Source organism: Neophocaena asiaeorientalis, unplaced genomic scaffold, assembly GCF_003031525.2.
Source record: "Neophocaena asiaeorientalis asiaeorientalis breed wild unplaced genomic scaffold, Neophocaena_asiaeorientalis_V1.1 scaffold30, whole genome shotgun sequence".
NCBI lineage: Eukaryota > Metazoa > Chordata > Mammalia > Artiodactyla > Phocoenidae > Neophocaena > Neophocaena asiaeorientalis.
In genome coordinates, this window is record NW_020174923.1 from 1,303,338 (window position 1) to 1,327,887 (window position 24,550).

Consider the following 24,550-nt stretch of genomic DNA (forward strand, 5'->3'; position numbering starts at 1 on the left):
TTTTACTCAAGTTAGTTTGAAAGGTGTTAAAACGTGATTAAGGGCTTTTCTTTGTATTTATCACGAACTACCCCTAGTGATTAGAGGGATAACACTTACACTCCTGGAAACAGTTACTCTTAATTCAGTAACTCACAAAAAGTTTTAATCCTTCATGTTCTCTTTTTTAAATTTTTTTTTATTGAAGTCGAGTTGATTTACAATGCTGTGTTAGTTTCAGGTATGCAGCGAGTGATTCAGTTCTACATGTATCTATTCTTCTGCAGATTCTTTTCCCTTACAGGCTGTTACAAGATAATGAATAGAGCTCCCTGTGCTGTACCGTAGGTCCTTGTTCTTTATCTATTTCAGATCTAGTGGTGTGTATCTGCTAATCCCAGACTCCTAACTTATCCCTGCCCCCCCCCCAACACTTTCCCCTTTGGTAACCATAAGTTTGTTTTCTGTGTCTGGATGGGTCTATTTATGTTTTGTATATAAGTTCGTACGTATCATGTTTTTTTAGATTTCACATATAAGTGATGTCATACGGTATTTGTCTTTCCCCTTCACTTAGTATGACAATCTCTAGGTCCATCCACGTTGCTGCAAATGGCATGATTTCATTCCTTTTTATGCTGAGTAGTATTCCATTCTTCTTTATCCATTCATCTATCCATGGGCACATAGGTTGCTTCCATATCTTGGCTACTGTAAATAATGTTTCAGTGAACACTGGGGTGCGTATCTTTTTGAGTTACTATTTCGTTTCATTCAGATACATACCCAGAAGTGGAATTACTGAATTGTATGGTAGTTCTAGTTTTAATTTTTTGAGGAATCTTTATACTTTTTTCCAGAATGGCTGCACCAATTTATATTCCCATCAACAGCACATGGGGGGTCCCTTTTCACTACATCCTCGCCAACATTTGTTATTTTTTGATAATCGCCACTCTGACAGGTGTGAGGTGACATCTCATTGTGGTTTTGATTTGCATTTCCGTATCGATCAGTGCTGTTGAGCATCTTTTCATGTGTGTTGGCCACCTGCATGTCTTCTTTGGAGGAATGGCTGTTCAGGTCTTCTGTCCATTCTTTAATCGGGTTGAGTTTTTTAATGTCAAATTGTGTAAGTTCTTTATATATTTTGGATATTAACCTCTTATTGGTTATATGATTTGCAAATGTCTTCTCCCATTCATTCTACTGATGGTTGCCTTTTCATTTTATTGATGGTTTCCTTTCTTGTGCCAAAGCTTTTTAGTTTGAGGTAGTCCCGTTTGTTTATTTTTGCTTTTGTTGCCCTTGCCTGAGGAGACAGGTCCAAAAAAATATTGCTAAGACCAGTCACCAGAGGGCTTACTGCCTATGTTTTCCTCTAGGAGGTTTACGGCTTCAGGTCTTACATTCGAGAATGTCTTTAATCTACTTTGAGTTTATTTTTGTGTGTGTGTAAGACAGCGGTCTGGTTTCATTCTTGCGCATGTCGCTGTCCAGTTTTCCCAGCACCATGTATTGAAGACACTATTTTTCCTCCGTCATATATTCTTGCGTCCTTATCATAGATGAATTGACCATATATGGGTGGGTTTCTTTCCTCTTATTTACCTTTGCAAACACTGTTTCTTTAGCAGACGATTTTCCCCCTTCCCCACCTCTGCCTGTCAGAGTTGTTGCTGTTATTCAAGGTTTTTCCCAAATGCCACTCCCTACCGGAAGACTTTCCTAATCACCCTGTGCTTTTCCCCCAGGTCATTTAATTGTATGTGGGGTTTTTTTTTAAGTTTTATTATAAAAGTTTGCAAACATACCCAAAAGTAGAGTTTAGTAGTATGAACTCCAGGGTATCCATCATGCAGCTTCAACAATTACGAAGATTGGGCCGTATTTGTTTTACACTTTCTCCTTCTTTTCTTGGCGAAAATATTTTAAAGCAAATTCCAGACATCCCGTCATTTTATCCTACATATTTCAGAATGCCTCTCGGAAAATGTGGACACTATGTCACTCAGCCATGGTGCCAGTGTCACACCTAAGAAAATTAACGATTATCTTTTAGTATCATCTAATACCTGCTTCATAATTAGATATCCCCAATTCTCCTCAAAAGTGCCATTTTAAGTTGATTTGTCTGAATCAAGATCCAGACAGAATCCGAGCGTGATGTTTGGTCGTCACATATCCTGTGTCTTTTTCAGTCTAAAGGGCACCCTCCCGGCTTTCTGTTCCACGCCGGTGACTTCCTGCAGAAGCCCGGTCAGCTGGCCTGTAGAAAGTCCCACCTTCTGCATTCATCTCATCTGTTTGCTTCTTTGTGGTGTCGTGGAACTTCTTCCTGTGTCCTTCCCTTTTCCTTTTGTTCTCTCAATTGGACACTTAAGACACTTACAGAACTCGCCTGCTTTTTGTCCTTATCACATACCTTCTAAGATAGTGCGAGCGCCTTAAAAGGTGAGACCGTGCCTTATTCCACATTTTGCTTCCTACATGATGTCTAGCACGTTGTACGTATTTTTAAAAATATCATTCAGTTGAATTATCTAGAAAGAGTTTTGCTTCCTCTTGCACAAATGTGAGCTGGAGGTGTAGTCAATGCCAAGATACTTATATTAGGAATTAAGCTGCCAGAGAAATCTCAATAATGTAAGTCGCTGTTTCCTAATTTGCACTGAAAGAATTAGAGCCTAAAGTCTAGTGGCACATTTTTATATCCGAAGATGCTAAACACTTAAGTGACGTCTCTAAGCCCCTTACACTGTCTCCAGATCCATATAAAAGTGACCTCAGAAATCAGCTGTGTTGTGCGTTCAGCATGAAACTAGGGCACTAATCACCTTTCTGATCAGAGAATTGAATTTTGCTTAGTAGTTCAGAAATCAAACTGAAAGAATGACTGTAAAAACGCTGTCATGTGTGCTTTGTTGCCGATAACTAACTGCAGTCCAAGCCTCAATAACCAGAAGGAGGTGGAAGACACTTCAGAAGGCTGCGCGATAAACGTTTCTGACAGCGTGTGAGCTGAACGTTAAGCAGGGTCTTTGCAAACCCACTCGTTCTAAGTGGTTTAAGCGGAAGGTTTTAAACTTCCTCCTTCATAAGTATTGGCTCCACATGGTACAGTATCCTAAGGGTGAAAAAGAAAAAGAGAAGAAAAAACGCTTCACCTGGCATATATATAATTTCCATCCCCTCTCTGAATGGGACTGCCGGAAAGGCTCACCCAAGAATCTCTACCTTCACGTCTTAGGAGTTTTCTCCATCATGTGTGGGAATGTGCCAGTGTGATATTGGAATGGGCTCCTTCCTAACCTGACGGGACTGTGTGCACACAGCTACAGGAAGACCAGCGAGTACATGTAACAGCAGTGATACTCTGCTAATACGGTCTCATAATGAGAATACTCCTGGTCCTTACGTGGATGAAGTGAGCTGTAGAACTGGGTAGCACGAAAGGAGTGGAGGCGGGGTAGAGCTTCAGAGAGAAAATATGTAAAACAAGGGAATTTTCTTGCCATGTATATTAGTTTCCTAGGGCTGCCATAACAAAGTAACACAGACTGGGGGGCTTCAGACAGAAGGCTGTTGTCTGACAGTTCTGGAGGCTAGAAGTCTGAGCTCAAGCAGGGCCGGGCTCCCTCTGAAGGCTCCTGCCTTGCCTCTGTTCCCTTCCCGGGTCCTCCGCGATCTCTGGGGCTCCTTGGCTTGTAGGTGGCTCACTCTCCAGTCTCTACGTCCATTGTCACGTGGCCCAGCCCTTCCTGGGTGTTTCTCCTCTTCTCATAAGAACACCTGTCAGATTGCATGCAGGGCCCACCTGCTCCGGTATGACTTCATCTTAACTGATTACGTCTGCAGCAGCCTGTGTCCAAACAAGGTCACATTTTGAGGTTCTGTGGGTTAGGACTTAAACATATCTTTTGGCAGGGATGTAATTCAACCCATAATTTCTTTTTTGACGTCATACTCGAAGAGGCAAACCATTGGCATCATTGTTACTGTTGAATGTGTGACTTAGGAACTTTTTCTTCCTGCTTTTGCTACATTTTAATGGATCACGTTAAAGTCTAAACATAGTACAACCGAACCGAGTCGTTCCAGGTCACTGGAGGCTTCTGAAGGGAGGTAGCAGGGCGAACAGGGAGAAGAAGAGCGTTGCAGGCGAGGCGGGGAGAAGCGCCAAGGCCCCGGGCGGTGCGGGGCTGGGCCCCCGGTGGGTGGCGGGCGCGCTCACCCCGCGTGGGGTGACTCCCCGCGGACTGTGCGCGTTAAGCCGGGGCGCGGGGAGGCGGCTGCGTCGCCGACCAGAGGGCAGCCGGGCAAGCTGCTGGGGTGCCCCGAGCTGCGTCTTGAGCTCGGTGGGTTTGGCGTGACGCTGCTGACAGCCGTGCGCGCGGGTGACGCTGCTGACAGGTGCGCGCGGGTGAGAAGCAGATGGAGGGAGGACTCGTGAGGTTATGGGAGCGCGGCTGAGCTTGGGGATCGGCGGCAGGAAGGCCCCAGTGGACCCGCGGTTACCGGGCAGGTGTCCGCGCACGGTCGCTCCGCCCCCGACCTGTGTCTTCCTCGGCCCCGTGTTCTCATGCTCAAGCCCCTGCCGTCATGTTGCTTCTGAACGTGTGTCGCCGAGGAACTTATTTTTCTCTCTTCTTGCCCATATGTTTTTTTCTGCCGTGTTCCCCGCCTTGCTGGGTGGCGGCTGCTCGCCACCGATGCTGGTCAGGCTTTAACCCTCCTCTCTCGTACCCGCGCCGGCGCGCTCTTACCAAGCCCCGAGGTTCTGGCCCTGGCTCTTCTCCCATCCCCGCGTGCTCCCCCCTCCCCAGGCCCATCCCTTCTCCCCAACTCTTATCCAAGCCGGCCCCACGCCCCTCGTGGTATCGAGGTGGCCTCGTGAGGGTGCCCCGGCTCTGACAGGGGCAACTCCTAAGGCAGATGGTCCTGCACAAGACAGTCTGGAAAACTGTGCTTTTTAAATTTCTTTTGATTTTTTTAGGGTTTCCGCAACATCTCTCACTGACCTGAAACTTGCCGTTCTGCCTCATTCTGTATTCCTAACCCTCGGCAAAATCCCTGTGCTCAGCCTTGGCACAGACGGTCGTGAGGCTTCGAGCAGTTTTCTACCATGCTGACACACAGAGCAGAGGCACGCTTTTTCCCCAGCTGGTCCCGTGGACTCGCACGTGTGTCTGGCCGAGGCTCTGAAAGCACTTCCAGAGGGCCTCGTTGCCACCACTTGCCACGCTGTCACCTGGATGTTCCTGATCTGCCCAGCTGGTCACCCTGGGCCCTTTGGCGGTTCCCTTTACTGCAGGATAGAATCCATAGTCCCCTCGGCCCCTGAGGCCCGTCACGGGAGCCCAGGCTGCCTCTGCTAGTTGGTTCCAGGCCCACCGTCCGCATGCCAGGCCCCGTGTGCCGCCAGCAGCCTGCCCCCCGTGTGGCCACGCCTTGCCCTCTGCAGTGAATCTGTGCGGACGCCTTCCCTGCGCCTCCCGCGGCCACAGCTCACCTCCCCGCTCGTCTTCCTCCCCACGTCCCGCCTTCCTCCACGCTTGCCAAGACGTCTCTTTGGTGCTGTTTACGTGATGTAACTATTCCTTTATAAATTTGCCATATACACAGGAGCCAGTGCTTTCGCAGGGTAACGTTTGACACGGGGCCTGGTATACGTTCAGATCATAGACATACTTTTATTAATGTATGAAATGGATTGTCTGAAGAAGACTGTTTAGAGAGGAAAATGGAGCGACGAGAACCTGGTTCGGGAAAGATCCACAATTTAAAGGGAAGAACGGGAGGACAAGCGAAGCGCTGGAGGAGGAGGAGGGTCGCCAGGGCCTCATGGCCTCGGAGCAGCCCTGGAAGGAGGGTCGCCAGGGCCTTGTGGCCTCGGAGCAGCCCTGGAAGGAGGGTCGCCAGGGCCTCGTGGCCTCGGAGCAGCCCCGGAAGGAGGGGATCTCGCAATGCTCAGGGCAGCAGAAAGGTCGAGGCAGGCAGAGATGCGAGAAAGGCCATCGCGTTGGCAAGGAAAGCTTCACTGCTGACCCTGCAGAGAGCAAGTTTAATAAGATGTGGAGACCAAAGTCAGACTCCAGGTGAGGAAAATGGTAGCTGATGGGCGAGAATCTGGGTCACGGAGTAAAATGCTTGAGAAACGTGGCCGTCAGGGGAAAAAGGAGCATCAGGACTGAAGGGGCCTGAAGAGTGTCTCCCCAGAGCCGACGTCCGTTCCCCTGAACAACGCGCGCAAGGGGACCAGTTTCCAGCGGGCAGCGGGGACAGACAAGACGCCGAGAGAGGCTCGGCAGAAAGGGAGGGGTCAGCAGTGTGGCCGAGCCTTGCAGGGCACGTGGTCCTGTCCAGAACGGCCACTGGGTCCACGATTCACTAAATAATACAAACATTTAACCTAGTTAAAATTTTATTGACGTTATTTTTATTGTCATTCGTGGTGGATTTTGGATTTTACATTTATTGCTGTTCTTCCTCATCATGAATCAGCAGGATTACTCTCAAGCCGATGAGCAATTACTCTCAAGTATGTATGGACCCGACTATTGGCATTGTATGTGTTAGATAATACCTGTGTACAGTTTCGGTTGTATGAATTTGATCTTGTCAGTGTTGTTGTGAAGCTGGAGCTGTACTTGTGTGTGACCACCAGGAACCTGGGTGACAACTCGTTCGCGACTTTGCCATTTGTCTGTTAGCGCTTCAGGAAATCTCCACGTGGAAGGGTGATGCGCTACCACCAGCTTCTGAGATGTGCTGTGCCAGCTTCTGCTGGGCTGTCTGTCCTGTGATCACCGTTTAGTACTGATGTGTGAACATTCCAGGTTTCTGCTGCACTCTTGGGGCGTCTGGTCTTCTGCCCTGCCGGTCCTTCCACGGACATACACCCTCAACACGACCTATTCGGTCATCTGATTTTTCTTCCGCCTTCTCCACAGCGTACTCCAAAGTGTCATTTTCATCTTCCAAAGGCACAAATGGACGTTTAAACGGCACGCATGCACGCTTACAGGTGTACAGGTGTTACTTTCTGTTGTCATACACCCCCATGTCAGACCCAAAGAAGGTATTTTTCGCCACAGTGATTGTGAAAAGTGAAACAGGCATCCTCTTACACCTGCGTTGGGTTGAGTAGTTGAATTGCAGTCATAGTTGCAATCTTGAAACCCATCTGCACAATGAAGGGTTAATGCTGAGCCTTCTTCCCTGTGCAGATGCAAGTGTGTTCTCATGGATGTGTTCGTAAGTGTACTTTTGCCTGTTCACGGTGAAGGGTCCATCAGAGGCACAGTGTAGCGTCACACAGCAGCTCACAGTCCACACGTGCGTGACCTGTGTCGGTGCCGCTTGAAGGTGTTGTCACTGAATAGAGTGCCTGGCGCCTAAATAGCGAACAGTGTCACAAGCCGTGCAAGTAAGAATTCTCTCATTGTCTTGAGCGCCTGAATCGTGCCCAGGAAATGGTCTTCTGCGTCTGGTCACTTTATGCTCATCTGGAACTTCAGTTCCATGCAGTGAAATTGTGTTGACTTGCCTCTTCAATGTGTTCTTTCTGGCAGCAGCATCAGGACTCCTTCATCACGAACATCACGGAGAGAGTTCTTCCACGGCTTTGCGTTTGACTCTTCTCTGCATGTCGTTTTAACCTGTCGGGTTTCCTTATCTCCCCTTCAGCATCCACCTTGTGCGGATGCTTTCTGGTCCCGTCTGGAATGATTGTCATGTTATCCAGACCCCGACGAGTCGTCCATCAGGCACTGCAGAGCCCCACCTCTTCGTGGTGTCAGTGCCTTTTACTCCTCTTCCTGTTATAAAGGTGGAAATGGTAACAGAAACCAGCGTGATGTAGCGCTGGCTTTTCTTTTTGTGAGTATACTGTTGCCGCCATATTCCACTGAGAACTTTCAGGTGAAGGTGTTATATTGCCAAGCAACAGAAGAAGGGGTATTTTTTTTCTTTTGTAGCCATCTGACCAGTGATGACTGGTTTACTGGTAGGGGAACCTTACTAATGTCTGAGGGATTCCACAGCCCATTTGGCTGGGCTGGGTCAGCCGGTAGCTGGGCAGCAGCTGAGGGCACGGCGGCCCACGCTGACTAGCAGGTACATGTGGGGGTCACACCCACTGAAACCGCTCCAAAGAGCAGCAGGTGCTTCTTGTGGCCCACCAGGATGGTCCACCTACAGGACACTGATTCAAGAGAACATCTCCCGTTAAACCGTGGCAATGGGGCAGCAGTGGGAGGGTTAATCAGATGCCTGGTGTCCCCTCACGGTGGCTGTCACACGCGACCACCGTGTATTAGGAGAGCACGCCTGTCCTCGCTCCTCCAGAGCCAGTGCTCTGTCACTGCCCGTGTTACATGGAGGCTGGGCCAGGCTCCTCCCTTCAAACTCCACCCTCCACCAGATGCCCGGTGACGTGTCAACACGCCATGCGCCGCGAGATCCCAGCCCCGACTTGCCGTCCTCTGCGTGTTTCTCTAACTTTAGGTCTTGTCTTGGTGCACATACTTAATACGAACCCCGCGATTCTGTAAGAGTTGGACCCCAGCCCGTCTACCTACCCCTGTGCCCGGCCACCGAGGCAGGAGGGGTTATCGTTGGCAGCTGCAGCCACAGCACAATTATTGGACCAATAAAACTTGATAGTATCTTTAATACATTTATTCTATAAACCAAAGTATAAAGAAATGGAATGGGCTGTTTGAATCCAGTGGACGTTTTGATAGGCGCAAACACCAAGGAACTTTTGGCCTGGACCAACGTCTCGATGGCCACTTTGGACAGGACTAAATGTCCGCTAGTTGTGACCAACCCCTTAGAATTTGAAAAGAGAAATGAGGGCACTGATGGATGCACTCCCTTGAGGAAACAAGAAGGGACACCCCTTTGGACAGTTGAGGGAGCAGACTGGGTAAACCTCAGACATTTTTATCTAGGGACACAGTAAGGAAAGGTAGTTATGTAATTTGAAGGGGGGGGGGAATGAAATCTGGAGAAATTTTAGCAGGAACGCCCCAACCGTTTTCAATGAAAAGCAGCTTGTCCTTTATATAAGTGGTTCATGTCACCAATAACTACTATTACCATAGTCCCAACACTTTCCTAAGCATCTCAGAGATTACTTTAAAAATATGGGCAGGAGTGTCACCCTTGTGAAGCTCATAGTCTAAGATGCAGGGGGGAAGTCAGATGAATTCACAGCTCATAAATATGTTATCATATAGGGGACATACTGACTTAGAAGTACGACTTCAGGTTCAACAGGGTAGAAATTCACGTCTGTTGGCAGGGGTTGGAATGATGCTGCCGGCTCAGGGGACTGCACGTGTGAACGATTAGACATGTAAGTAAGTAAAAATTTAAACCAGTGACTTACGGGCGCTCCGCATTCCCTGGGCTCACGCAGAGGAGGGGCGGCCTCTGTTCTGCAGAGACTGACTGCAGTGCAAATGCTTATCACACAGGCTGAATGAGGAAATTCCTCTGAGATCCTGAAACATCGTAGCCGGGCTTCTTGAACTTGATCCTAGATTCCTACCACCCGAGATAAGAATGTGTTCGCAAGTGAAGCTGTCTGGAGGGACGCAGTAGGGCAAATGTGCTTTGAATTTCCTGAGTACGGATGCACTGACCACTCCCGGAGGAGACGTGGGTGATGTCAGGACGGTCTCTGTGTGACTGGGGAACATTAACGAGGTGTGTTAGGACCTTCCAGCTTCCTTAGATCATCCAAGTTTTGGAATAACGTGATTTCTTTTCCTGGAACCTCTGCGAAGACTGGGAAACACTAACTTTTTAAAAAGTGCAGTTTTAAGACTTTTAAAGGAAGGTTTTTAGGAAATTTTAAAGGCCTGAAAGTAGGTGAGAGAGAGAAGAAAAGAGAGGGAAAGCGGAAACTTTCGTATTCTTTGGTGAAAGTGCTACTCTTGTTTTTTATATTGGCTGCAATACTTTTGCCTTTTCTGTTGAATCAGTAGCCTAATAAATACTATAAAATAGCTCGTATCAAAGTGCAATTTCTCATTCCTGCGGTTTGTTGCAACAACTAAAAAGTTTTCACCGGAAAGGAATTTTGCCTCATGTGAAGAGTATCATATGTATTAAAACCCCTTTTCTTCATACCAGTACCACAAGAGGCTGACTTATGAGGGTTAAAAAAAGAAAAAAAAAGGTACTTGCGTGGAGTGTGAAAAAATTAAAAGCCTGAATGGAAGCCTTAAAGGAAAAAAATTATGCTATTGTGTTTTGAATATGTTAGTGGCCTCGGCAGTAACTGTGGTTCTAGTTCAGTAACTTTACCTCTAGGGTACAAACCTGTTCTCGGTTCTACAGAATCACTAATAAAACGTTTTTACGGTTTGTTATTCATTCTGGGTAGGTCTGAAGAAATCACTTTGAAAGAAATCTTGACCGGCATTTCAGCTGAAGAAGACTTGTTGCTTTTGTTAGTAGGTTTGGCCTACTTAAAAATAAAATGAAATGAAAAAAGGAGCCACAGGGGCCTGTGTAAACGGCCAGCAAGGCCACCCAGTCAAAACGTCACTCTCTGCTCTCGTGTCACCTCCCCTGACCCCAGATTTGTATCTCCTCATCCGGGGCACAGGGCTTGGGCTTTTTGCTGGATCCCAATTATTTAAGATGTGATTTTTTTTTTTAAAAAGTAATGAGATTTTATTGTTTTATTTAATTTTCCCTTACCTTTCGGTTAGCAGTAGTAGAAAGAAAAGCATTTGCTGTTTCTGTGTCAGTTTACCTGTCAAAGAAAACCTACTGATCAGAAATATTGTCAGCACCATTTGTAATCTTGGGCATTGTTAAAAAGGCAGTTAAAGTTCAAATGAGAGTTCTGCTTCCTTCCCTTTTATAATTTGTGTCTCTTCACTGTAGTCACAGGTCGGGTGTCATTTCGGTTTGATGGATAAACCAATCAGTGGAAGATGGTTTATAGCGAGATTTTATTATCTGAACAGATATTTTATGGCACAAACTTTTAAATCATATTACATGTTTTAAATGGAAAACAGACCATCACCATTTTTTTAAGAAATTTTAGAGTTTTACCATAAGTAAATTGTATCTCAATAAAAATATAAGTAGGCCTTCCCTTTCCTGTTATCTTCTCCTTAGGTCAAAATATGAACACCCCACTCCCTGCTTCCAAAATATACATGGGGAAATCCTTACACATCCCGCCTATTCACTGAAGGACGAATGAATCATCTGTTTTTTCTGAAGTAAAACAGTAAATTCAAACCTCATGAAAGGAAGGATATGGTGACTTCATGTTTTTTAACTAGAAAAAGCTTTAAAAATTCTTTTTTTCTTTATTATGGAAACTTTCAAACATACGCAAAAGTAGGGAGAATAATATGCAGAATCCCCATCTACCCACCACCCGGCTTCACCAGTTTTTAACAGTTTGCGGGACTGACTCCTTCTTGGCAGTGTCTTTCATACAGACACTGCTTTTCTTCCTTGCCCATCTCCTTGGCTACACGGAGTTGCCGCTGGTGAGGCCCTTTCTGTGTCTCACCCAGCAGAGGCTCGTCGGCTTCCTTGATTCCTGACCACAGACTTAACGCAAAATCAATGACTTTGAGAACCCCAGTTGTATACTTAAATAGGGCAAAACTTCATCCGCAATCTTTTTTGCTTACATCTGATTTAATCCAGTCCCTTTAAATGAAAGAACGCTGTACCATTCAAGGTCCCACTTCCGGGAGAACCTGTTCTATGGGCCAGCACTCAGGGAAGGAGCCGTTTGCGCTTCAGCCCTCATACGGACGGCTGGCCCAGAAGATGTACCGCCGACCTCGTGGTGACTTGTGACAAAGCCAGACACAAGCATGAGCCACGACCTGGCAACACAGAATGAGGCAGGGTGCACGGAAGACACACCGAATCTCAAGTCAGTGAGAACTGGTCTGAAAACTCCTAAAAAGTGGAGGACACAGTTCTGTAGAATGTGTGATTCAGGAGAAAGGTGACTTCTATGCTACTGATTCTGTTTCGATCTGCAAGTGGATTTTTCCACATTTCTCACAACTGAGGTTTTTGGTAAAGATGGGAAAGTGGGGAGTTTGAGATCATGCCGTCTGGTGAGACCCTGCAGTGCAGGTGTCCTGGGTTATGAGAGTCTGCATGCTCGACCGGCCAGATGGACGCCCACCCCCCAGTCCCACCCTCAGATGAGGGGAGGACCTGGCTGAGAGTTTGGCCAAAGACAAGGTCAGAAATCTCTAGAAAAACTTGTGCTAAATCCCTAAGTCTGAAAGCCTCTGTCATGCCTTGTACACTAGGGACGCTCTGACTATATCTTGTGTATCATTACAGCCCAGTCTTTCTCCTTTTTTCCTTTACTAAATAACTTTTTAACCACTTATAATTCAAACGAACTTGCATTTCATGTGTCCATTATTAAAAGGCATGTATCTGCCATCATTTCATGTTTGTTTAAGACCTATGAGAGATACTTTGGTGTTTTGTTTTGTTTCGTTTTTGATTTTTTGGCTGCCTTGGGTCTTCGTTCCTGCGCGTGGGCTTTCTCTAGTTGTGGCGAGCGGGGGCTACTCTTCATTGTGGTGCACGGGCTTCCCATGGCGGTGGCTTCTCTTGGGGAGCACGGGCTCTAGGCACGTGGGCTCAGTAGTTGTGACTCGTGGGCTCTAGAGCGCAGGCTCAGCAGTTGTGGCGCACGGGCTTAGTTGCTCTGCGGCATGTGGGATCTTCCTGGACCAGGGCTCGAACCCGCGTCCCCTGCGTTGGCAGGCGGATTCTTAACCACTGCGCCACCAGGGAAGCCCCGATACTTTGGTGTTTAGAAGTCCTTAATGCGTGGCTTTACGAGTTGAGCAGCTGGCCTCGAACCATGTTTATAAGTTTTATGGAAATAGCGTTGACTATAATACTCTTTCTCCGACGAACAGCAGAGCTCTGGGACCATCACAGGTGCCCCTCGGGGCACATTAGCTACCCTGGCTTCTCCTCACCCTGGAGAGTCCGTGAAACTGTCAAATCTTTTACACTTTAATGTGCTCTCACTACTTTCATATTTCAAATAAACAAATCAAGTTATCCTATAACCAGCTCCCTTTTAAAGAGTGTGGCCTGCCCTCGTTGTTCTTGTAGAGCTGCTTATGTCATGTACGTTTTTCTTCTGGAAAATGTCATTCTTTGTTCACTGCCCGCACGAAGTTCTCTGAGAGCCGGCTGAGGGTGGCCAGGCCCAGCAAGCCCACTTGCATGGCATTTAAAGGCGGGTTTAACTGGGAGAAAAGAACTGTCTTTCAGCAGTGACGCAAGTTCACACAGCAGAGCTGAGGCGGGGCCTGCTTTTGCAGAATAAACAGCGTAGCCGTTCAAGTTGGATTTTGGTTTAGATTTTTGACCCAGTGTTGGACATTCCATTCTTTAATGATCTTGGGCTTTTCTCAGGAATAAAGTAAAAGTTCTGTTTTGTGGGTGTGTCAAATGTCAAATTGGAAGCTTTTTGAATAAAGAAGCCACAACTTAAAAGAAAGGTCCTTCTTGTGCTCGCTCAGTAGTTGTGGTTGTGTTCATATGGGCCTCTGGCAAACTGAGGATGAACATCTCATGACCTAATAACTTTTTAGAATATGAGACCAGGAACAGCTGTCCTTTTCCTTTAGTCTGATACATTTTCACTTTTTGGAAAGTGGGATATTACTTGGTTACTCTCCATTTTTTAAACTGATTTTTTTTTTCGAGTTTTTTTGCTTGTTTTTTTTTTTTTGCGTTACACGGGCCTCTCACTGTCGTGGCCTCTCCCGTTGCGGAGCACAGGCTCTGGACACGCAGGCTCAGCGGCCATGGCTCACGGGTCCAGCCGCTCCGCAGCATGTGGGATCTTCCCAGACCGGGGCACGAACCCGTGTCCCCTGCATCGGCAGGCGGACTCTCAACCACTGCGCCACCAGGGAAGCCCTATACTCTTTTAAATAGAGGTTCTTAGCCTGGGGTCCATCCATGGACAGGCTTCAGGCAACTGGACTCCCTGAAATCACAGGCAAAATAATAAGCACTGTTTTCCACGTGGGGAGTGACCACACGGCATTTGCCAGACGCTCCAGTGGAGCTAGAACTCCAGAAAAAGGTAAGAACCACAGTCTCTGTCTGCATGGAGAAAAGACTGGAATTGCATTGAAAGGATTTTTAGTGGATACAAACCGAGACATCGTGTCTGAACTACAGACTCTTCCCCCCGGCTGCTGCCCAGCATCTCGGCTTGGATGTGGAACAGGCATCCCGCACTCGACGTACCGCAGGCTGAGCTCCGACCTTCTCCCCCACATCTGTCCCTCCCGTCCCGAACCTCCCCAACTGCGGTCTTCTACCTGCTCAAGCCAAAATCCCGGAGTCTCTTCTCTTTTTTTACTTTTCATGCTCTGCGTCCTTTCCCTGGAGCTGCGATCTCTATCTTCAGATAGACTGGGAGTCTGCCTCTGCCTCACCCCCGGCTGGTCCAGTTCTCCACCACCCTTTCCCGGTGTGTTTTCACGGCCTCGACCCTGCCTCTCTGCCTCTGCCCATGTCCCTCTTCCATCTGTTTTTCACGGCAACCAAAGCAACCCTGCCCACAGCCCTCCAGGAGCCCCCGTCTACCTCGAATAAAGCCTGAAGTCCTCAAGTGCCCTCTGAGGCTTCACGGGACCTGACGTGACTCGACCCCCGGTATGTGCAGGGGTCCCTGCCTGGAAGGTTCTTCCTGCACGTGTCTCTGTGACCTGCTCGCTCTTCTCCTTCAGGTTTGGCTCAGTTAGGTTGTCTTGGGCCATCTGTTTAAAACTGCAACACCCCTCCTCACCACGTTCCAGGATAGCCTCCTTCCCCACAGTATTTTCCCTCCACACTTACCACTGACGTATATTATGCTGACCGTTTGCTTATTGTCTGCCCCAGTACAGCAGAAGCTCCGTGAGAGCAGGGAATGTGTTTTGTCTGTTTTCTTTCACCGCTTTATTTGGAATACGTGTCACAGTCCTTCACCTAGAGCAGAAACTCAGGAGTCTTAATTGAATGAATTTTATTTTGAGAATTCGTTTAGCGTCTTTGCAGTCACTCTTTGAGAGTGTGTTCTGTTCGCCGTCATTTCCCACGTGCTATATCTATAATTAACATCAGATTGTTTGAATGGATCCTGTGTCTTTTCTAGTTCACCTCTTTACTTAAAGTAGTAATGGATACAATGATATTTACTGATCTTTCCATTCCCGGCTTCCCCCAGCCTGAACCTGAATTTGATTTCCAACAGCTACTTGGCAACTGAAAGTGTTCATCTCTGTCTATTTCTTACAGTTTCCTCAAATTCCATGCCATCCTCGATGGCTTAATAAAAAATGCCTTTAAGGTTACCATAACGTACTCCAATGACCAGAGTATAGTTTTGAACAATGTCGTGTCGGTCCAGTGTTACGATTCCTAGCTCTCAGGACACTTTTCAGAGTGTGGGTGTACCTCGCAGGTGTCCTGATAGAGCTCCTTTAATTAGCAATAGTTCTACTCTTTATTGCGTGCTTGTGTGTCTATGCTGGGAATAGGAGATGTTTTTATAAGATGAATTGACACCTGCTAATGTGCCTGGTTTGTGAGTTTGGAGTTTCTGATACTAGTTATTCCTAAAGTAGAAAACATCTGGGCCTGATACTAAAAGGCTGGTTTTGGAGCCGCAGTAATAGACCAGAGCTGAGGCCTTTTTGATACCAGTTCAGGTGGTAAAACTTTTTTCCAAGGCTGCTAGTTTTTAATGTTTTTGTATTTATCTTATACCGTTTCAGGCTTTACAAGACGAGCTAGAAAAGCGCTCGAATCAAGCACGATGTTTGGAGAAAAAACTGCAGCACAAGGAACTGGAATCACAGGAGCAGGTACTGCCCGCTCGGCTGGTTTGCTCGTTCACTTTCTCCAGGTCCAGGAGCTCACGTGTGTCCTGTTTCCACCGGGTGCTTTGGCCGCGAGTAACAGAATCCTCGGCCCCTTGCTACAACGAAGGGATCTGTTGCCTCGCAACCTGTTAACCTCTGTCGCAGAAAGCCTGTAGGTAGGGTGGGCTCTGGGCAGGGAGCCCTGGGTCGCTGGCTCCGCCTCTCTCTCGCTCCCGCGGCTCTACGTCCTGTGTAGGGTCCATCCCAAAGCCAGCTCCGCGGTGCTCACAGCAACTCCAGGCATCCCGTGCAGATCTAGCAGTATCCAGGGGCAAAAAGGGACTTACGTTTCCGGGGTGCCCTTCTGCAAAGTCAGGAGACCTTTCCCAGAAGCACCCCCGTACGCAGCTCCCTTCTCATCTCATTGGCCAGAGCAGGTCACACGCTCAGAGCAGGTCACACGTCCAATCCCTGGCGGGAGGCTGGAGGGTACCAAACTAGGCTGGACCACTTAGGGTCTGCCTGCCGGCGATGGGGTCATAAAAGGAAGGACAGCCCAGACAAGGGAGAGGGGAAATGTGTTGGGGACGCAGCCAACGATGTCTGCTGCGTCCTCATATCAGAACACAGGGACGTAGATCATGTTTTCTTTTGAATTTTAATTTTCTCCTCCTTCTTTCCAGTGTGTTAATGAAACAAATCTAGTATAACCAGAATAATCCGGCTTTGACCATAGCCAATGACCTGTCTTATTTTCAAACCACAGGATCATTTTCATCCAATTCTTTTACATTTAAAGTAAATTTAAACTGAAAAGTCAACCATGTATTAATAAACTTCATGAGTCTTAATGAAACCCTTTGTAAACGCACTGTCCCCAGCTATTGCGTACAGCATTACTAAAATTCTTCTAAGTGCCACAAATCTTTATGGACAGAACCCGCCGTAGGTGTTGGCAGACGCTTATACTTTGGTTGTCTCGTAGTCAATTCAGTACAGGGATATCGGGTTAGGTCATTTTGGCCTTGTCAGAAGAGTAAGCCCTGAAGTAAGGCGAATAGAGGAACTTTTGTCACCTCTGGAGTTGTTTACAAACAAGACCCCAAGGTAGGGATTGCACAAAATGGCAGGTGTAAGCGTCTAATAGATGCCAAGTAATAATACTTACTGAATGGACTTGACCTCCTATAATTCCTTCCTACTGTCTAATATATGCCCTGCATCATATACATGTCATGTTTGTGTCATGTATGTATATATCATGTCTATATACGATATGTCTTGTATAGGGTCTGTGTCGGACAGTCCATGATAGGATCACAAAATAGGAAATTCTAGGATGAAAAACTAATAGTAACTATATTTATTGAAGGCCCACAAGATGAGAGACACTGTACAAGAAACGTTACACATGTTAGTTCATTTATCCTGATAATAACCATGTAAGGCCAGTATTACCCCCCCATTTCCCAATTGGCACGCTAAAACCCAGAGAGGTTAAGTGACACGTCCAAGGTCACACAGCTGGTAACCAGTACAGATGGATTCACACCCTGGTTTAGCTGAATTCCAAATCTTTGCTCCTTTCATGACAGTTTTTTTTTTTTCTTTTTTTTTTTTTGCGGTATGCAGGCCTCTCACTGCTGTGGCCTCTCCCATTGCGGAGCACAGGCTCCGGGCGTGCAGGCTCAGCGGCCATGGCTCACGGGCCCAGCCGCTCCGCGGCATGTGGGATCTTCCCGGACGGGGGCACGAACCTGCGTCCCCTGCATCGGCAGGCGGACTCTCAACCACTGTGCCACCAGGGAAGCCCCTTGACAGTTTTTAAGTTACAGCATTTCTAGTTTAAAAAGCTGCCTAGCAGTGATAGGGAAAGTGAGTTTATTAAAGATGGCAGGGAAAAAAATACCACCCCAGACACCAGGTACAGCGGGCAACGCCATTAACTCTCTGTGGGCAGAGAGCAGCAAAGAGCAAAGCAGATGGAAGCAGAGCCCATTTGGCCACAGGTGAAAATACGTCCTTGGGTGGCTGTGTGGCCTTCAGGTGGGACTGGCACAGGCTCAGTTGTCACTGAGGTCATCTGAGCCTCCCTGCAACCCCCCAGCTGGCTGGGATGCCTGGAACTAAAAGAAGACAAGCTTCTTAAAAGCAGGAAACAGGTCTCCCTGGAGGACTGGGCCCTCCCCAGTTTGTGATAGAATATGACTTAAGGTAAAACTTTGTTGACATCACTCTAATTCATGGCAGAACTTCACACGGAAAATTCCATAACATATTGAGAGCAGGGAAATTAAGAAATCCCAGATGGACAATAGGGAGGATTCAGGAACCACTTCAGTCTTATTTCATTGGCTTCTGCTTGATCATCAAAGTTGCTTTCATCTTTGTAGTGACAATAGCTTTCTAGACCGTTTCTTACACTAATTCCTGATATCTTCTATTAGCCTCCAGTTCACCAAAGAAATGTCAGGAAATACCCATGGGTAAAGCTGAATATTTCATAATCTTTGCAACCATGAAATGTTGGGTTCTTTCCACGAGATCCTAGGGTGTAGCTAAGCAGAAATGCCAATTGTTTCAGTAAAGCTGAAGAACAAATCATGGGCACTTCATAAATACTATTCATCTATATTTAATTTGATTTAACTTTTATCTAAATCTGACCTTTCCATTCGTGACACTAATAGGGGTAGTCAAAAATAATTAGAAGAAGTATCGTCATGTACAGTTTTTAGGGTCTGATTATATATATGCTTACTGAGGGATTTTAAAATGTTGAAATTGTTCTTTTCTTCTTTGCGTCTGTCAAAGCAATTGCAAAATAACAGTAGCTAGCCTGACATCAGCCAATCAAACAACCAAAATGTGTGCAGAACAGCTTCTTGGAACTTTTCTTCTCTTTCATTTCAACCAAATATTATCCTGATACTAGTTGCATAAAGAATCAAAATTGAAACTGGCAGGATTACAAAGGACAATTTCCTGGGCTTCTTTTTTTAACTCGCTTGCTTAAAAAAAAAAAAAGTTGAAACTGTCTCTGTTTTTCATTTAAGAAAAATTCCTGTGTTTTGATTTTATAAAAACAAAAAAATGAATGAGGCATTCTAAAAGTTGTGTTTTTAATTAAACGCAAAAAGCTGCTTCTCATCAGGTCTTGATGGGTGGTACCCTAGCTGCCCACCACTGGCCTCAGTGGCATCAACCCTCTCCTCTAACTCCGCACCCTCGGCAGGTCTGTCACCAGGGTGCCCAGGGAAGGCTGGTTTATCCGTGGTTACAAAGGGTTAATTTGCCCCTTGTGAAGCATCAAGATAACACCGATAAAATTGGAAAAGACCAACTTCCTTCTAAGTCAGCCTTATAGAAACATATCTTTCCTGTAATCCATAAATAGGAAAGTAATTAAAAGCTATCATTCTTTTTTTCCATGCCAGGAGTTAATAATTTCTAATTCCCGATAAGATCCGAGCAAGAATCCCATAGTTGCAGCAAAGGAGGGGAGATCAGAGCTCTGATCAGACTTCCTCGTTATGTAAGGAAACTGAGTCATTGGAAAAGGCCACGACTTCCCTACCATGGCAGTGGCAGAACCGGGCGGGGCAGGGGGAAGCAGAATGCCCACCCCGGGATATGACTTGCCACTGTATTGACCACAGTGTGAAATGCATCTATGGCGTGTATCACTCGGGTCCAGGCTGTGGGTAAAAATAAATCTCCTATTCGGGAACAAACAATGTCTCATTATTCACAGGGAGACTAGGTGATTTGCCAGCCCTTGCCAAAATAATTCAGTCTGATAAATTATAGAAAAGAAACAGTCTACAGTTTTACTTGGTGCTCTTAACACTGTGCTAAGCAAGCATATACTTATCACGGAGGCGCTAAACAATGTCAGCCTTGAACCTAGTATAATACGTAACATACATGTTAATATGCACGTAACAAAACCCCTGCTTTGAACTGGGCTTTTTCAGTTTCGCACGTATGAGTAGCTTTGATTACATGGATCACTCCGTTTCCCAGAAGATCCTTTGACATAAATTAGTGAGAAGAACTAATACCTTGAGACCTCGTAAACGGAATGCCGTGCCATGCATTTCACAGCAGCGCCATACAATTACCCCACATCGCATGCCTCTGACAGGCGTGTTGTGCTGGCCCGTGACAGGTACTGGGAAGAAACACGGATGAGTTCTCCTTCCAGCCGCAAGGAGTTTACAGTCTAGCAGAGCAGAGATGGGTGTAAAGTGTAGACTGCAGTCACGGCATTTAAAAGACGTTCCTTTTCTTCCAAAGGCTTCGAGACTCAGCTCACACGATGCGGGAAGAAGGCAGCCCTGGTACTGCCCGCCGCCTTCCCGACCCTGCGGGAAAGGGTCCACCACCCAAGGCAGGGCCTGGTGCTTGCTGACAGGCAGGAAGTGTTTCCAGCACCTGCGGCCGGGGCCTCTCGGGTTTCCTGGCCGGCGTGTTCCAGCCACCGGCTGGTTTAGTTCTCATCTAAACCTGGTGTGTCCAGGCATTCAGGTCTGGATGTGCAGGCGCAGGTCACCCTAAAGTGTCTTAAAATATATTCCAGTCACAGCCTTGCAGCAGGCATTTTATATCCAGTTAAGGCCTAGACACGGCAGATGCTTCAGCAGCGGTGAATCTGGTAATTCCCTGTGTTTGGGGAGGGAACAGAGGTTGTCCTGAGACCCCTAGCGAGACACAGGGAGGGGAAACAGAAGAGGCTTCAAGGACGAGTAGGACGCAGCAGGGAAGCACTGCAGGTAGCAGTCCGCCTCTGCCACCACCGGTCGTGTGGTCTTGGACAAGTCACTTAACTGGTGCACGTACCAGGCTCCTAAGATGTCAGTAATAGCACCTCCCGCGGGGTTCACGTGAACGCCAAAACAAGATGCGTGTGAACCTCAGAACTAGAGAACATAACGCGGGTGCCGTGTGCGTGGCTACAATTCTCCACAGAGGAGAAGGCCCCGTGAGCTGGTCACCAGCAGAGAGGGGACCCTGGGCTAGGACGAGAGGGGTTCGGGGGTGGAGCAGGCTCGGGGGCGTCCTGGCCAGAGGGGGCGTCAGTGGGGCGAGGACCCAGGAAGTTAGCTACCTTCGTTTCATCCACTAAAAATAGCGATAGCATCAAATCTTTGTTACTGTCTACTCCTTACCCTGCACTGTGCACCCAGCAAGCTTGGATACAATGCCGGGGACGTCGGTCATTGGTCAGAAAGCAGTTTTCAGCCACTGAGGATGTTTTTTTCTTTAACTGGGTAGTGTTAGATGATTGCGTCTTTCCTTTAGAAAGATTAATCCAGCAGCAGAAGATAAAAGGAAAAAGACGAAAAGAGATGAATTCATAGGTGATCACACTAAATTCACATCACTAGTCGCAAGAGAGATCAAAAGGGCTTGAACTGGATATTGTCAACGGGACTAGAAGAGGAAAAGAGTAGATGTGAAGACTCACTTAAAATTCATAGAACACAGACTTAGAGAGTAAAAGAAAGGAATATGTCAAAAATAATACCAAGTGGGCAACAGCATCATTGTCTAGAGGCAGAGTCTGAGATGCTGGCAGCCGAGCGTCCCTTTGGAGACAGGTAGCTAAAAATCTGAACTAGAACCCCAGAAAGGAAGTCTGAATCTAGAAGGTAAGAAAGAGGCCACGTTGAAAATCTGGATCTAGAACTTAAGAAAGAAGCGCGAATGTTTCTGAATTATCTTGACGGATGATTTTGACAAGGAAAAGCAGAGAGGGAAGAGGGCCGTGGGCGGAACCGTGGGCTGGACCAGGTTCCAGGGGCCACAGAAAGTAGGGGAAGATCCAGAGAGGATTTAGAAGGGATGAATGGTGAGAAAGATGAGAGCAGAGCCAGAAGAATTTAATGTCGTGAAAACCAGAGACAGTTTCCTAGTCAACATGAAGCCCCTAGAGGGCAAGGACCCGACTGGCATCTTCACGGCAGCGCCGGCCCTTGGTGTTGTTGAACCGCTTGTGGGGCCTCTGCTCCTCTGCGTCTTGTCCTCAGGACAGTCTTGCCCTGGCCCCCTTTGCTCTGTGCTCTGGTCATACTTTCCGTGAAGCTCCATTAAAGGTTTTCCCATCAGGCTCCCTCGGGAGACTTTGCTCTTTGAGGGAGGGTCCCTGAGCTGGGACTGTGTCCCCTTCATCCGTACACTCAGCACTTAGCCCAGCACCTGGCCCACGTGGCGCTCAGTGAACCCGTGGAAGAAAGGAAGAAACGGAGGAGGAACGGAGGGAGGGTTAGCGGCATCGCGTGGTGCAGGGAGTTTGAGGGCGGAGAGTTCAAAGGCCACCACGCCTGAGCAGTGATGACAGGGGGTTGTAACGCGTATCCTGCACGCGGTCTAGACGGACTTTCTCTACACATATTCTTGTCTAGACTTTTCTTGTAATAAAGATTACAGATTTTTTCCATAATTTTCGTCCGGGGTGAGTAGGATTATCAAGACTTCTCCTGGCTCATCTGTGGCCCTCAGCTCTTCCCCAGGCCTCTGGCACCAAAGGGTCCGTGGTCCAGGGAAAACCAAGACGGAGCAGTATGCCAGCACCCTCTGCCACATGGCCCACCTTTCCCCTTTGTGTCCTCAGTCTTTGTTTTTCCAGTCTTACTGAGGTATAGTTGATAAATAAAATTGTATGTTTTTAAAATGTACAGCGTGATGACATGCCTTGTGAAGTGATTGCCACGGTGAAGCTCATTGGCACATCCATCACCTCCCACGGTTACTTTTGTGTGTGGTGAGAACATTTAAGGTGTCCTGTCTTAGATTATCACTTATACTGAAAAGGTATGTAATCCTTTTGGGAAAAAATGAAAGAGAAGATATTACAATTATTCTCACAAATAAAAAAGATTTAAGATATTATTACGAGCAATTATAAAGCAAAACATTGGACAATCTAGAAGAAACAGAGAAATTTCTAGACATACAACCTACCAAGACTGAATCATGAAACACTGCGCAAATCTTTTTTTTGCGTTTCAGTTGCATTTTTACCTTTCTTGAAATAATAAAGCATAATATGCCGGAAAAAAAAAAGTGGCCTCTCTTAGCCAATTTCCGGTACCCAATACGGTATCTTTAACTATAGTCATCAGGCTGTGCATTTAGACCCCAGAACCATCTGATGTCTGGAGGTTTGCACCCTTTGACCAGAAGCTTCCCCCACCTTCTAGCCCCTGGCAATCACCATTCTTCTCTGTTTCTATGAATTCAACTTTTTTCTTTTTTTTTTTTTTTTCTTTTTCATTCCATAGATGAGTGAGCTCTTCTTTCTGTGCCTGGTTTACTTCTCTTAGCATAATGGCCTCCAGGTTCATCCACGCTGTCACAAGTGCCGGCCGTTCTATTCTTCCCTGAAATAGGGCAGACCTTCCTTGCAAGATCTCTTCCATGGGATGCCCTCAGAAGGCCAAAGCAGGATGAATACAAGTGGAGCCCTTGATTTTCTCTACTAAGAAATTGAGCTTTCTTCTGCTTCCTTCCCAGGTTCCTTTGGTATCAGTAGCTTTGGGATAACGTTAACATCTCAGCTCCTTCTGCCTGCTGTACAGTTACAACATTATCATTTGTATTCCCAAAGAATGCATTGGCCTCCCACCAAGCCCACTGATCTGTCGGGGAGAAACATGAACGCCAGGAGAAGCAACATCAATATATGTAAAGCTTTCATTGGGTAGCACCGCTTATCTTTAAAACACCTCGGTCAGCATCAAGGGTAACCAGCAAATCTACAGTCGCAGGCAATGCAGACAGAAAATCAGTTAAGCAACAATCATGACAATTGTTAAAAGGAAGAATTCGTCTTTTACAGGTTTCCATTTTCCATAATGGATTTTAAAACTTCACAGTCTTAGCCGCTATGGGCTAACTCGTCTGCAGTGAAATTTACTTGAAAGTACCAACAGCTCAAAACTATGTTTTATCCCAAAGCACATTATGAAAACAGGAATAATAATCGCAACAGAAATATAATTCAAAGACTGTTACTGACTTTTCATGTTTAATGGTTATTATTCTGGCTTGTTTCAAGTAATTTTTATAACCACAGTTTATTTACAAATTCAAACTAATTCTTTTGTTCCCAGACAGCTGGTATGAATGCATCATTCTAAAATTTGAGCTGTTATGAGGGATAGAACCACATTCAATTTGGGCCACATCTTATTCTCAGTGAGAGTTTGAATACTTGCCCCTGTTTTCTGAAAAACACTTGAAGCATACATCTCATCAGACCATTCCTCGGAAGTCAGTTACTCTGGTAGATTTTAGTGGCAAAGCAAGTCAGACACTTGTACCCGAAACCAACGCTAAAAACTACGTGATGATCGCAGAGCCATTTTTAATGGATAACTTGCAGCAGCTCTTGTGGGGTGAATGGCTTCTGTGTTCCATCGTTGCTTTCTCGAGATTCCCTTTGTTTTGAACTTCGCTGGAGGAGAGAGCAGGCGGGTCCCTGAGGCGCCCGCCACGTGGTTTTAATCCTGTGCTTTGCTGACGTATCAAAGCCAAGTGTCAAGAAAGCACCCACTGCATCATTGCAGCTGTTTTTCCAGAAAGCATTTTCTGCGTGGCTCTTGGTCAATGCACGTTAGTGAACACGGGTGGGAGCGGGGGGCGGGGGGGGGGACGATGAAGCA

The 24,550-nt window shown here is 46.7% G+C and overlaps 1 protein-coding gene across 8 annotated transcripts in view; it reads left to right on the forward strand.

The window, feature by feature from the left end:
• Positions 1–24,550, forward strand: part of CEP112 (centrosomal protein 112) — a 418,056-nt gene that overhangs the window by 357,221 nt on the left and 36,285 nt on the right. For all 8 annotated transcript variants that reach the window (XM_024761157.1, XM_024761159.1, XM_024761160.1 and 5 more), the window contains one exon: positions 15,795–15,884. In XM_024761157.1, the coding sequence (XP_024616925.1) occupies positions 15,795–15,884 (90 nt within the window). The remainder of the gene's footprint in view (positions 1–15,794; positions 15,885–24,550) is intronic.